The sequence below is a fragment of the Vanrija albida genome (genome assembly GCF_041260175.1).
Source record: "Vanrija albida strain AlHP1 chromosome Unknown contig_1, whole genome shotgun sequence".
NCBI classification, from domain to species: Eukaryota; Fungi; Basidiomycota; class Tremellomycetes; order Trichosporonales; family Trichosporonaceae; genus Vanrija; species Vanrija albida.
The window spans coordinates 2,254,980-2,267,537 of record NW_027191420.1 but is presented as its reverse complement, the minus strand read 5'-3'; the positions used below and the strand labels follow the sequence as shown (position 1 = coordinate 2,267,537).

At 62.1% G+C, this 12,558-nt stretch overlaps 5 protein-coding genes and 1 non-coding gene across 6 annotated transcripts; 4 read left to right on the top strand and 2 right to left on the bottom strand.

Moving 5' to 3' along the window:
* Positions 1 to 271: 271 nt before the first annotated feature.
* On the top strand, positions 272 to 1,295 carry CBF1 (basic helix-loop-helix protein; the record flags this gene model as incomplete). The annotated part of the gene is made up of 3 exons (XM_069349582.1): positions 272 to 823; positions 874 to 1,074; positions 1,122 to 1,295. 3 exons carry the CDS (start codon positions 272 to 274, stop codon positions 1,293 to 1,295), a joined length of 927 nt encoding a protein of 308 aa, XP_069213126.1.
* Positions 1,296 to 1,512: 217 nt separating this feature from the next.
* Positions 1,513 to 1,584, bottom strand: Q8F55_000932. The gene has a single exon. It is a non-coding gene; the product is annotated as a tRNA-Asp (tRNA).
* A 571-nt stretch (positions 1,585 to 2,155) lies between these two features.
* Q8F55_000931 (uncharacterized protein) lies at positions 2,156 to 4,084 on the top strand (the record flags this gene model as incomplete). Its single annotated transcript, XM_069349581.1, has 11 exons — positions 2,156 to 2,299; positions 2,334 to 2,490; positions 2,530 to 2,565; positions 2,598 to 2,634; positions 2,676 to 2,727; positions 2,762 to 3,429; positions 3,463 to 3,597; positions 3,636 to 3,638; positions 3,674 to 3,859; positions 3,893 to 3,949; positions 3,985 to 4,084. 11 exons carry the CDS (start codon positions 2,156 to 2,158, stop codon positions 4,082 to 4,084), a joined length of 1,575 nt encoding a protein of 524 aa, XP_069213125.1.
* Positions 4,085 to 4,396: 312 nt separating this feature from the next.
* On the top strand, positions 4,397 to 5,116 carry RPS21 (40S ribosomal protein eS21; the record flags this gene model as incomplete). The annotated part of the gene is made up of 4 exons (XM_069349580.1): positions 4,397 to 4,400; positions 4,622 to 4,678; positions 4,721 to 4,860; positions 5,054 to 5,116. The coding sequence occupies 4 exons, from the start codon at positions 4,397 to 4,399 to the stop codon at positions 5,114 to 5,116; spliced, it is 264 nt and encodes an 87-aa protein (XP_069213124.1).
* Positions 5,117 to 5,434: 318 nt separating this feature from the next.
* On the bottom strand, positions 5,435 to 6,650 carry Q8F55_000929 (uncharacterized protein; the record flags this gene model as incomplete). Its single annotated transcript, XM_069349579.1, has 5 exons — positions 5,435 to 5,621; positions 5,660 to 5,891; positions 5,924 to 6,424; positions 6,463 to 6,558; positions 6,590 to 6,650. The coding sequence occupies 5 exons, from the start codon at positions 6,648 to 6,650 to the stop codon at positions 5,435 to 5,437; spliced, it is 1,077 nt and encodes a 358-aa protein (XP_069213123.1).
* Positions 6,651 to 6,938: 288 nt separating this feature from the next.
* Positions 6,939 to 12,535, top strand: NTE1 (phosphatidylcholine and lysophosphatidylcholine phospholipase; the record flags this gene model as incomplete). Its single annotated transcript, XM_069349578.1, has 19 exons — positions 6,939 to 7,162; positions 7,252 to 7,363; positions 7,401 to 7,435; positions 7,478 to 7,745; positions 7,792 to 8,512; positions 8,559 to 9,613; positions 9,656 to 9,909; positions 9,948 to 10,069; positions 10,110 to 10,208; positions 10,247 to 10,582; positions 10,629 to 10,785; positions 10,824 to 10,860; positions 10,896 to 11,126; positions 11,173 to 11,674; positions 11,720 to 11,761; positions 11,807 to 11,950; positions 11,989 to 12,208; positions 12,245 to 12,317; positions 12,356 to 12,535. The coding sequence occupies 19 exons, from the start codon at positions 6,939 to 6,941 to the stop codon at positions 12,533 to 12,535; spliced, it is 4,812 nt and encodes a 1,603-aa protein (XP_069213122.1).
* Between the last annotated feature and the right edge of the window lie 23 nt (positions 12,536 to 12,558).

Here is a 12,558-nt window from a genome sequence, read left to right as displayed (position 1 = left end):
CTAGGCGGCGTGACCTACCTGGCGCGATGGCCTTCCCCCTCCGCCGCTCTCCCCCTCCCCCCTCCGCCCTTAAGACATAGCGGCGATGTTGACGTCTCTACCAAGTCACCTGACTCACAACACCATCTCCCACGGCCCCGCCAAGTGACGTCCTGCAGCGACCACCACCATAGCCATCCACATCGCCGCGCGTACAACATACATAAACAGCCTACCTCCCCATCTCGCACCCTCTGCCACTCCCCATCCCCCCCTCGTAAGCCATCGCACAATGTCCCTCGCGACTGGCCAGGGCGGCACCAGCCCCACCAACGACGGCGGCCTGCCCTCGACAGCGGCCGCCACCTCGCCGCGCCAAACATCCGAGGACCCGTTCGCAAACCTCGATCCATCGCTGCATCCCGTCACGCTCAACAGCGTCGAGACCGAGGCGCAGAACCCCCTCACCCACTTTGCCCAGCACGTGCTTGACGACCACGATGGTGGCCTGCTCGGCTTCAACGTCGATGGCGACCAGGGGAACGCGTTGTTTACCGCAACGGGCGAGGCGAGATTCGGCGAGCTCCTGGAAGCGGCCGACCAGAGCGAGCGCGTGCTCGAACAGCAGGCTACAAACGGCGCTCACAACGACGCGTTCAACATTAACCAGCTCGAGGGCGGCGCCGATGGCGCACACCAGGAGGAGGTTGGCGAGGATGGCGTCGTCAAGATGGGCCGGATCGTGGGCCGCACCAAGCGGCGGCGCGATGGCGAGGAGATTGTCGTCGGCCCCGTGGAGAATGGCGAGCCGATTGATCCGATCAAGATGAAGAAGGACAGCCACGTGCGTCGCGCTGACTGCTGTGGCACTTGGCTCTGCTGACGCTGCTACAGAAGGAGGTTGAGCGCAGGCGGCGAGAGAACATCAACGACGGAATCAACGAGATCGCGCGTCTCGTTCCCGGCGGCAGCGAGAAGATGGGCAAGGGCATGCTGCTGCGCCGCGCGGCCGACTACCTGAGCGACATTACATCCAAGCTGGGCCGCTTCGACGAGGAGCTGGCGAGCAAGGAGCGGGAGAAGCAGACGATTCAGGTGGGTGTGGCTGACGTTGGCCCGAAACAGCCATCTGACCTGACCAGTCCGAGCTCGTCCACTCGCAGGCGCGCCTGGCCGAGGAGCACGCACGCTCCATGCGCTTCGAGACGTCGTGGCGTGAGGCCGAGGACCGCGCGGCGAGCTCGCAGTTCGAGCTGGATCGACTCAAGACGGAGCTCGAGGAGCTGAAAACAAAGCTGGCCGCCAAGGAGGCATGAGTGTGAGCTGCGATGCTGGTTGTTCCAGGCTAGAAGACGCCCGAGGCGCTGTTGTATGTGTAGATGAGTAGTAGGCGACGACCCGTGTCGTGTTCGGAGCGAGATGAATCGCTGGACGTGAGTGAGGGGTTGTAGGCGTTGGCGGCCAACCGGATTAGGATCAAAACAATCGCGTCGGCAGGGGGCATAAGGGGGCCATGAGCAAAAGGTTGATCAACTTCCCGTCGGAGAATCGAACTCCGATCTCCCGCGTGACAAGCGAGCATACTAGCCGTTATACGAACGGGAATGTAATGTGTCGATTACAATTTTTGCCAACTGCCTTCCTTACAAGGAGGGAGCCACTACCTGATATACTGTCATTAGGATCGCTGAAGTCTGAGACCTGGGTCTGAAAGCTCCCACCCAGCGAGGGATTATAGTCCCCGGCGGGGGTAGTATAATACCCATTATACCCCCTCGGGTCTGGACTCTATTTGGTGATTAATTAGCTTTCCAGCGTAATCGCGCCGTTGGACACAGAGATCATGCAGGCGTCCGCCCTTGTGCTGGGCTGAGCGCTTGGGGGCGGGGGAGGGAGGCGTGTGCGTGAGACGGCGTGAGACGACGAGCCTTTGCGCCCGCGACGCGCGACGCATCTCTTAAGCTCTAAGCTCAGGCCGCTGTGTGGTCGCTGGCATACGGATGGCCTCCACCTTCGCGTTTCACCTCCACCTCGTGACCCGCCTTGTTGTTGTTAGTGGCCACGACCAGGTACACGCCGGCAAGCGTGACGTGCACGGGGCCCACCACGCTAGCACCTACATACACCGCGGCGACTGCAATCTCACCATCGCACATTGCACTGCACTGCACCCACCATGGACGACGACACGACACCGGTACGCCCAAAGGCAAAGCACACGGCCAAGGCGTGGGCGCCGGCGACGCCGGCCCTCGCGGCCAACAAGCGCACGCTGGCGTCGCTGCTGCGCATGCAGACGGTCGAGGACAGCAAGCCGCGCGTGAGTAGCCCCGCGGGCCCCCAGCTCACTGCAGCTCTCGAAAATCTCGTGGCTAGACGACGTGCTCGTATACCGCCCCTCCATCATCCCCATCGTGCTCCGCCCCGTGCTCTTCATCACGCTCTTCGCGGCCGGCGTGGCCCTCGCATCGCTCGTCTACGGGCAGGAGGTGGCGCTGACCAACAATGTTGGTGGGTACTGCAGGCGTCGTGCAGGGCTGACTCGCGCAGTCCCGCTCCTCTCCGTCGTCGTGGGCCTGTTGCTCGGTGCGTGGCCCCCGTGACATCGCTCACACCAGTGTTCCGCAACTCGACGGCGTACGAGCGCTATGCAGAGTACGTTGCGGCTCGACGCCCAGACCACTGCTGATCGCCAGGGGCCGCAAGGACTTTACCATGCTCATGTCGAATGCACGGAACCTCGCACGGGTGGGTGCGACGTGGAAGACTGCGCTGACGTCAGGTTATCTGGATCAACGTGGTGCCCCCGCCCGCTAGCGACGGCGTGCCGATGGACAGAGACGCGCTCACCGAGCGCAAGCGCGAGCTGATCCGCCTCGTCGTCGGCTTCGTCTTCGCGACCAAGCACTACCTGCGCGCCGAGGGCGGCGTGCACCACGCCGACCTGCAGGCGCTGCTGCCCAAGTCGCTGCTCGAGTCGGCGCAGAGCGTGAGCCCGCCGCCAGAGGAGGCAGTCGACGCCGTCGACATCCTCGACGCGCCGACGGTCATGAGCCCGCGGTCGTACTCTACGTCGGCGGTGTCGATCGGCGACGAGGAGGAGAACATTGGATCCGGGTCCAGCTCGCCCCGAAAGCGCGCAGTCTCCAAGTCGTACCCCACGTCTCCGAGCAACAAGCCTGAGACGATGGCCTCGTGGATTGGCGGGGAGAAGAAGCCCAAGCCCGCGCGCAGGCCCACGGCTGTGCGCGTGCGTCCAGTGATCGAGGTCGAGGTAAAGGCCACCGCCACGCTTCTCACCTCGTCGAGATCCACGACGACGCTCAACGAGCGCACGCCGCTGATCAAGTCGGGAGTGAGACCGGATATCCGGAGGACCAACGACGATGTCGACAGACAGTCGGTCGCTGGCCTCGGCCGCTTAGTCGAGGTCGGGCTGCCGCTCATCATGTGAGGCTACGAGGCTGGACCCGCTAACCCCAGCGCACACGAAATCAGCCGCGGCCTATTCCGCTTCAGACGACAGGGCTGCCTCGAGGAGATCGGCCCCGCCGGCTTCAACGGGATGCAGGCGTTCGTGCAGTCCATGACCAACCAGCTGGGTTCGATGGAGCGCATGTGAGTGGGTGTGGGGTGGGCCGCGCTGACCGACGCAGTGTGTAAGTCGTGTCAGTTCAGAGCCCTCTAACCGCAGTCAAACGCCCCTCCCGTACGTCTTCTGCGTGCACCTCAAGCAGTGCGTGACGCTGTATCTCCTGTGCCTCCCGTTCGTGCTGGTCGAGAACCTGGGCTGGAAGATGGTGTTTATTGTCGCGTGCACCGCATTCACGCTGTGCGGCGTCGAGGGCATTGCAGCGCAGATTGAGCAGCCGTTCGGAACGTAAGTGAAGAGCAGGGGCAGCGCTGACGGCAGCGACCCGAGCGACCTCAACCTCGACCTGTTCTGCACCGAGCTGCTGTGCGAGTGCGAGTGAGTGGGGGTGTGGCTGCGGCGCTGACGGCCAGGGCCATTATCGAGCGACTGCCGCAGGGCGACGAGGACGAGGAGATTGTGTTTACGCGCTCGCTGTCGCAGCGCAGGATTGACGACGAAGACGGGGAGTAGTGCATAGGGGTGTACATCTGTCTTGTGATGCATGCAGACAAGGCCCGGTCAATGTGCAGATTGGGTTACGTAAGTGATGGTAGTGCCACAGAACGTGGTTGGAATTGCCGAAACTCCGTTCGAACTTTTGGTCACGTGCAGCAGCGGCGTGTAGTGGTGGTCGGTCTGTGGCTGCCTGGCTGGCGGCTGCTGCTGCTGGCTGGCTGCAGTGGGTGCGTTCCGCGGCCAGGCTGCCCGCCTGCAGGCGCCGCCGAATTCTTCACCAAAGTGGTCGTCGACAACGCTCCTTCCTTAACCACAAAATCATTCAAAATGGGTGCGTCGAGCGTGCCCCCGCCGCCGTTGTCGTCGCCGTCCCGCCCGTCCCCGCCGCCGCCGCCGCCCAGCCCCCGACCAGTCCTCGACCCGGCGCCCTGCGTCTCGTCAAGCCCGAGATCTGAGACTCTGGAGGAAAGGCTACGGTGGACAGGGGACGGATGGACGACGACGACAGCGACGGCGCGGATGCCCCCCACCAGCAGCACTAACGCCCCGCAGAGAACGACAAGGGTGTCCTCGTTGACCTTTACATCCCCCGCCACTGCTCGGCTACCAGTGAGTGTGCTGCAAAGTGCGCGGAACCAGCTCACACCGCAGACCGCCTGATCACGGCCAAGGACCACGCCTCGGTCCAGATCACCGTCGCCGACGTCGACGCCGACGGCAAGGCCATAAAGGGCCAGGGTACCGTCATTGCCCTCTGCGGCCAGGTCCGCTCGCAGGGCGAGGCCGACGACGTGAGTCGCGAGTCCCAGCCAGGCGGGACGAGGAGGGGGGAGGGGATGGTGCCGAGGACGAGCAAGGACGAGGATGGACGAGCGCGCACGCTGCACGTGGCGCCGCCCTCGCGCCGAGTTTGCTCGTTTTCTCGGCTGCACCCCACCCCCTCCCCCTTCCTAAGCAGCCAGAAACGTACTAACCCCCGCCCAGTCCATCAACCGCATCGCCACCAAGGAGGGCGTCCTCAAGGGCGTCTGGAACTACTCCCGATAAATGCTCTGTGCATGAGTTTGGACGGGTGTATGCATAGGTCGTCATTTTGACTGCTCGTTGGTCGCGTTGCCGCGTCGAGGCGGATCGTATCGCGTGGCACGCGTGGCACGACGTCTCGCTGTATCAAAAATGCAGATTGCATCTGGCTGCGGTGTGCTGTCGTGGTCGTTGTCGCGTCTCGTCGTGTCTTGCTGTCAACGAGGCGTCCGATGCCCAGGCCCCGCGCGCCCAAATGCAGGTTGCATGCTCTACTTGTGGTTGTACAGATGCCGTGTGATCGTCTGCCCGCCTGCCACCCCTGTGCTCGCTACACCACCCCTACCGACCCCAGTCCTTGGGATCCCACTCGTCCGCAGACGTCACGTCCCCGTCGTCGCCCCACACGTCGTCGGCCACCGCGTCCTCCGGCAGGGGGATGACGCCGTCGCGCCCCGCGCTGCGGGCGACGCGCTGCGCGAGCCGCTCGAGCGCGTACCGCTCGGCCCTCAGCTCGGCGGGGTACCAGCTATCCCCAGTCAGCGTGGCCAAAGCTGCTGCACCCACTAGTTGACGGCGACGGCGAGCCCGCCCGCCCCCTCGTCCTGCTGCACCTTGTGCCACCACCCGGCGGGGAGGTACAGGCTCTCGCCCGGCCCGAGGGTGACCGTGAGCGCGCGCACGCCGTCCGGCACGTCGAGCTCGGCGACCCAGGGCACGGGGTGGGCCGGGGGCTCGTCAGCGCGGGGCGTGAGCCTGCCGTCCTCGCGCACCAGCGTCGAGGGCGGGTAGAATTGTTCTGCTGTCAGCCCTGCGCCCTCTGCCACGCACGGTCCAGCCGCAGCCCGTCGATCGGGGCGACGAGCGTAAACGTCTTGGCCCCGCTCAGCACCGTGTAGATGTTCTCGTAGGGGTCGTGGTGGAAGCTCGTCGTGCTCGCGCTCGTCCCGACCCAGAGGTTGACGGCCTCGGCCTGCTGCCCCGTCGCCTCGCGCATCCACGCGACGTCGCGCGCGACGACGGCCTGGAACGGCGCGAGCTCGGGCGCGCGCTCGGCGGCGGGCTCGGCGCGGAAGATGTTGCCGTCCTGCGACTGGAGGTAGAGGGCTTCTTTCTCTTGGCTGTCGCCCAGGCGCGCGAGGAACGCGGCCATGCGCATGCGCGCGTCGAGCGGCTTGACAAACGTGCTCGTGCCGTCGGGCAGCAGCCGCACGCTGTCGGCCAGCCCGTCGTCCGTCACGGCGATGGTCACCTCCGCGTCGCCTTGGATCGTGGCGTACGTCGCTGGCGCGTCCCAGTCGCGATCGGCGCCAGGGAGGATCGGGCTGAAGCCTGGGGTTAGGCGGAGGCGTCCCGCTCGCGCGACCCACCGTAGATGACTGTGGGGTGCCCCTTGTTGATCATGCGCAGCGCTGCGAGCGCCGACGGCGGCGAGGCGAGCTGGTCGGCGACCGGCGCCTGCAGGTCTGCTGTCAGCGTGAAGGGTGAACCGCGTACCATAGTAGTCTTCTGCCAGGTTGTCGAGGTGCGCCTCGAGCACGCTCTCGTCGACGGGCATTGTGTCGTCGTGGTGTTGGGTCGTTTGAGAACGCACGCGTCGTGGGTGGGTCGTGCGCCTCGCTCGATTGGGCTGTGGCTTGTTGTCGCAATGTCCAACGGCCAACTTTTGAGTGGGTGCCTTCCTCGCCACGTGCCGGCCGGCGCGTCGAGTGGTGTGCGTCATAGTTGGGAACAATCCCCTGGAAGGCAGGCCCATCCTTGCTGCGTCTTGCTCATCTTCCTCTTGCTCTTCCTCCCACTCGCGCATGGCTACATAGGTGTCGTGCCCATCCCACAGCCCACCACCATGCCGCGCCTGGCCATAACACTGGCCGCGGTCGCAAGTCTCACAGCAGCCGCGGCCCACACCCACCCCGACCAGCCGCACCTCCCACAGCACTCGCAGCACCCGCCCCCGATCACGAGCAGCAACCCGCTCGTCGCCCTCGCCGGCGCCGTCGTCGGCGGCGTCCTCTACATCCTCCAGCTTACCCAGTACATTGTCGGCGTCGTGACCATCACCGTGCCCACGTGAGTCGCCACGGACCCCAGCACGGACTTGGGCGAGAACCAAGTCGCTGCGCTTCTTGTGTCACCTACTCACCACCACTCTCGTTCAGAATGATTGTCCGCATGCTCCAGTACTCGTTCACCATCTCGCTTGGATTCCCGCACTTTGCTGCCCTGTTTATAGGCCTTGCAGGCGCCCTCTTTGCCCTCATTCGTTACCGCGTAGGTGGGACGCGCGCTACGCCTGCTGACGCCCCAGTACCTCACCCAATACACCAAACTCAAGGAGAGCGCGTGAGTGCCAAGAGCGCGGGCGAGCAACACTGACATGCACAGTCTCCCACTCCCTTCCCCCACCTCCCTCGCCAACACCCTCCCTCTCATCAATGATGCGGCACTCAACGACCCGTCAAACCGGTCCACAAACGTGCTTCACTCGTATCTCGACGACTTCCTCTCGGCCATCCGCATTTTCGGCTACCTCGAACGTCCCGTCTTCCATGAGCTCAGCCGCCACCTCCAGACGCGTCGTCTCGCAGCCGGAGATACGATTGAGATCGGCGGCGGCGAGTTCTGGTGCGTCGTAGAGGGTCGCGTTCAAGTGGTGAGTCACCCCTGCCGGCTGTAACGGTGATGGCTGATCTAGTCAGTTTGCTCCCAACTCTGGCGATCACTCCCCCTCGCTGGAGTCCCCAGACCCGTTTGAGACGACCAGAGATTCGTTCAACGGCTACAGCCTCGTCAACGAGGTATCGACCGGAGGCACACTCTCGTCCTTGTTCTCGATCCTGTCTCTCTTCACAGAGCACATCAAGCTCACATGGAACGAGGATGCCCCCGAGCCTCCTGCCTCGTCTCTCTTCGCCGAAGAGCGCCCGCGCTCGAGAGCAAACTCTGATGTCAGCCAACTTGACGGCAAGACCATGGGCTCGTCGTCAAGCACAGAAGTCGCTCCTCAGGATGGACCTAGACCTCCGTCCTCCCCGTCCACTTCCACGGTCGACGGCACCATCCGCCAGTCGTCTTCGTCGCCCGAGATCAACAGACTGCCTCTCTCCGCCGAGTCGTCGCACCCCTCGACCAGCACCCATTCACCCATGTTTGGTCCGCTCAGTGGCATGACCAGTTTGAAGCCCCCGCAGCTTGAACATCAGCCGGGATCGCGCGGATCAGGCTCCAGCCGTCATCGCCAGCAAACGCCACTCGAGTCTGTGGCCATGAAGGGCACAATTGCCCGTGCCACTGTCGACAGCACTCTCGCTGTCATCCCCGCCGAGGCGTTCCGCAAGCTCACTCGCAAGTTCCCCAAGGCTGCTGGGTCAATCGTTCAGGTAGTTCTCGAGCGATTCAGCCGCGTTACGTTCATGACTGGTGCGTTAGCTGCCGATTTTCGCGGTACCCTCAGCTGACGCTTCAGCTCACAAGTTCCTCGGCCTCACTCGCGAGATTCTGCGCTCAGAGTCGGCGCTCAACTCACTCGTGTCCCACCCTCTTCCCCGCTCGTTTTACAGTGGTGGGGGCATGCAGGCGTTGCGAGAACGCTTCCAGCCCGAACTTCGTCCCAAGCGTCAACCCTTCCCAAACCCAGAACACTCCCCCGCGCGTTCAATCCTTGGTGGCCCCGACTACTTCAACTTTGAGTCCCCCAGCCCAACCGTCAGAGCTCCCTCGCTCCCGTCCGTCACCCCAAAGAACATTGGCACGCCAGCAACCAAGCCCACCAGTTTCAAGGGCATCGGAGAAGGATTCTCCAAGCTTGCCTCTGACTCTGAAGACACGGTCGATGAGGTGCTCAGCCCAACTACGCCTCATATGCTCCTCCGTCGCAACTCGGCCATGCGCAATGAGGTCGCAGCGGGTGACCTTGCAATGGCAGGCCAGAAGGACAGCGATGGCTTCTTTAGACCTCGTTTCCCCAGGATCGATACCTGGCGTGGTCGAACTCCAACTTCCTCGCTCAACGACCGTCGTCGTACATCGGCCTACGAGTCGGAGGACGACGACGACTACCAGTTCCAGCTGCGCGATGAACTCGTCAAGTGCATTGCCAAGTCGATCGGCATCCTCCAGCCCCCTGACCAGCCAGGAGACTCTCGCGGCAACCGTTCTATCGCTGCCTCCCTTTCCATCTCCACCCCCAACTCGCCGGCCATGTTTCCCAATGGCCGTCCTCACGGACGATCCCCCTTTGGAAACGTGCTCGACATGGCCAACGCGTCTCAGGACCGAGGCAACATCAGTGGTCTCCTTCGTGAAAGCCTGCTCAATGCTCGCCTTGGTGTCGATGACGACGTCAGCAGTGTCTCTGCCAGCATCCATGACAGCCACGGCGGCGCCATGGACGTCAACACCACCATCATGCGTGACCTCGGCAACCACCTCGACATTCTCTACTTCAAGAAGGGCAGTGTTCTCGTCAAGCAGGGGGAGAGAGCCGCTGGTCTTTACTACGTTATTGACGGCTTCCTTGATGTAAGTTTGGAGGGTGGTTCCAAACAGATCTAAACCTTTCAGGTATCAATTCCGACCCAGACTCCCGGCGACCCCGCGTCAGCAAACATCCTGGCCGCTGATCTCTCGTCGGCAAACTTGCACAGGCCATTCGGCGCCGCCCTCGGCATCAAGGACCCGGAAGCGCCAAACAAGGGCAAGACTCCGTCAAAGAAGAGCCCGCTCGAGGGCGAAGAGGTCCTGTACACCGTCAAGCCGGGCGGCCTTGCAGGTTACCTCGCCTCTCTCTGCAGCACCGAGTCATACGTCAACATTTCGTGAGTCCTTGCCCTATTGCAATCACCTAACAGCGCAGTGCCAAGACCGACTGCTACGTCGGTTTCCTGCCACACAACGCCTTGGAGCGTATCCTCGAGCGCCGTCCGATCGTCCTTCTTACTCTCGCAAAGCGCATGCTGTCTCTTCTCTCGCCATTAAGTGGGTTGCTTCCAAGACATCAATCAGCTAACAAGCTCAGTCCTCCACATTGATGCAGGTCTGGACTGGATCCAGCTCAATGCCGGCCAGAATCTGTACGAGAAGGGCGACCCGGCAACCGATTTCTTCATCATCATCAGTGAGTGAACTGCCACAATTCCACTGACGTTGCTTCAGATGGTCGGCTCCGAGCCATCGATAAGAAGCCTAACAGCGATAATGTGTCTGTGATTCGCGAATACGGACAGAACGACCCCATCGGCGAACTGGACGTCATTCTTGGCGCTCCTCGCTCCGACACGGTCCAGGCGATTCGCGAGACCGAGCTGGTCCGAATTCCAACTGCCCTATTCGATGCCGTCTCGATCAAGCACCCCGCCACCACCATGCAGTTCATGAAGCTCATCGTTGGCGAGGTCCGCAAGGCGGTCAACCAGCACCAGTCAGAGTTCCACCAAATCAACCACCATGCTTCTGGGACCGCGAACGAGCTCCGCGCGGATCGCAACCTGAGTAAGTGGCAGCTGTTGTGCAGAGAAGAGCTGTTTAACACTTGCAGAAACGGTCTGTATCATGGGATCCAACCGTGATGCGCCTGTAGCGCAGTTCGCTGCCAAGCTCAAGACTGCCCTGGAGGACATCGGCTCATCGACGTCGTATCTAGACCAGGCTACGGTCATACGCCACCTGGGTCGCCATGCTTTCACCAGGATGGGGTACGTGGCAATGGGAAGACATGTGCTGACAATGACAGTGCATTGAAGATTGCAGGCTGGCTGGCGGACCAGGAGGTGAGCTAGTTCCTTGGTTCTGAGCTGACGCCCAGCAACATTACGAGATCGTCCTCTATGTCGCCGATACTTCACCTTCCAGCCAGTGGACCATGACGTGTATTCGCCAAGCTGATCTGGTTCTTGTCCTGGGGGCGGGCGATGACCCCCAGCTTGGAGAGTATGAGAAGTTACTACTCGCCATGAAGTGCTACGCCAGGAAGGAGCTCATTCTTCTCCATGATGAGAGGGCGGTACCTCCAGGATCAACTCGACTTTGGCTTAAGGTGAGAGCAAATGGCCCAGCTTCGACCAGAACTGACCTCGGAATAGAACCGCCCTTGGCTCCAAGCCCACTACCATGTTGAACTGCCCGGCGTGGCTGCACCGCTCAAGTCGGGCAGCATTCACATTCATGACCCAGCAGCGGTCGCGGCCTTCAAGCATCTCCGCGAGAAGGTCGAAACGCGTATCAAGCAGTACCGTGGCCTTCGCCCCCTTGGGCGTCCCAGGCGTCCTCATCATCTGAACGACTTTGCACGCATCGCCCGTCGTCTTACCGGCAGGCAGATTGGTCTCGTCCTCAGTGGCGGTGGTGCCCGTGGTATCTCCCATATCGGCATGCTTCAGGCTCTGGAGGAGCACGGTGTTCCCATTGACGCTATCGCCGGCTGTTCGATCGGGTCGCTGGTTGGCGGTCTCTATGCCCGCAAGACCGACATCCTCGAAACTACCGGCCGTGCCAAGCAGTTTGCCGGGCGCATGGGTTCTATGCTGCGTATCCTCAGCGACGTGACATATCCATTTGTGGCGTATACCACCGGCCATGAGTTTAGTGAGTTCCTTCACGCCTGCAGTTTGAAGCGAGCTGACAGCCCAGATCGCGGCATTTACAAGGCATTCTATAATACCCACATCGAAGGTACGTGGCTCCTGTTGTCGATTGTCTGCTGTACTGACAACCAAGACTTCTGGATTCCCTTCTTTGCCAACTCGACCAATATCACCCACTCGCGCATGGAGATTCACCGTTCAGGCTACGCCTGGCGTTATGTCCGCGCTTCCATGACGCTGGCGGGTTTCCTGCCACCGTTGTCTGACAACGGCGAGCGTGAGTTGCGAGGGTCATGTCACCAACTCACTTCCCAGTTCTCGTTGACGGCGGTTACATGGACAACACCCCAATTGGACCTCTCCGCGCCAGCGGGATCCGCGACGTCATTGTCGTCGACGTCGGCTCCATTGACGACACCTCTCCCCGCAACTACGGTGACTCGGTCTCGGGCTGGTGGCTCTTCTTCAACCGCTGGAACCCCTTCTACAATCGTTCCGTCCTTTCCATGACCGAGATCTCGTCGCGCCTCACCTAGTAAGGGCGAACCCCCGATGTGCCACTAACGCCCAGCGTGTCGAGTGTGAAGACGCTCGAGGACGTCAAGAGCGACCCTCGGGTCCTGTACATGGCCATGCCTGTACAGGTAAGATGAGACGCGTCTGTCCAGCGCTAACGGTCCAGCACATTGAAACGATCGGAGGCTTCAAGCAGTTCCCGCAGGTCCTCGACATCGGCCTGAAGGCTGCTCGTACCAAGCTCGACGAGTGGGAGAAGGACGGCCGTCTGCCGCACGGTGTTTCGGTCGAGAAGAAGCCCGCGTTAACTCGCCGTGGCACGCGCATTCGCAGATCATCGATCTGAGCACGCTTTTTCAAACATGTACA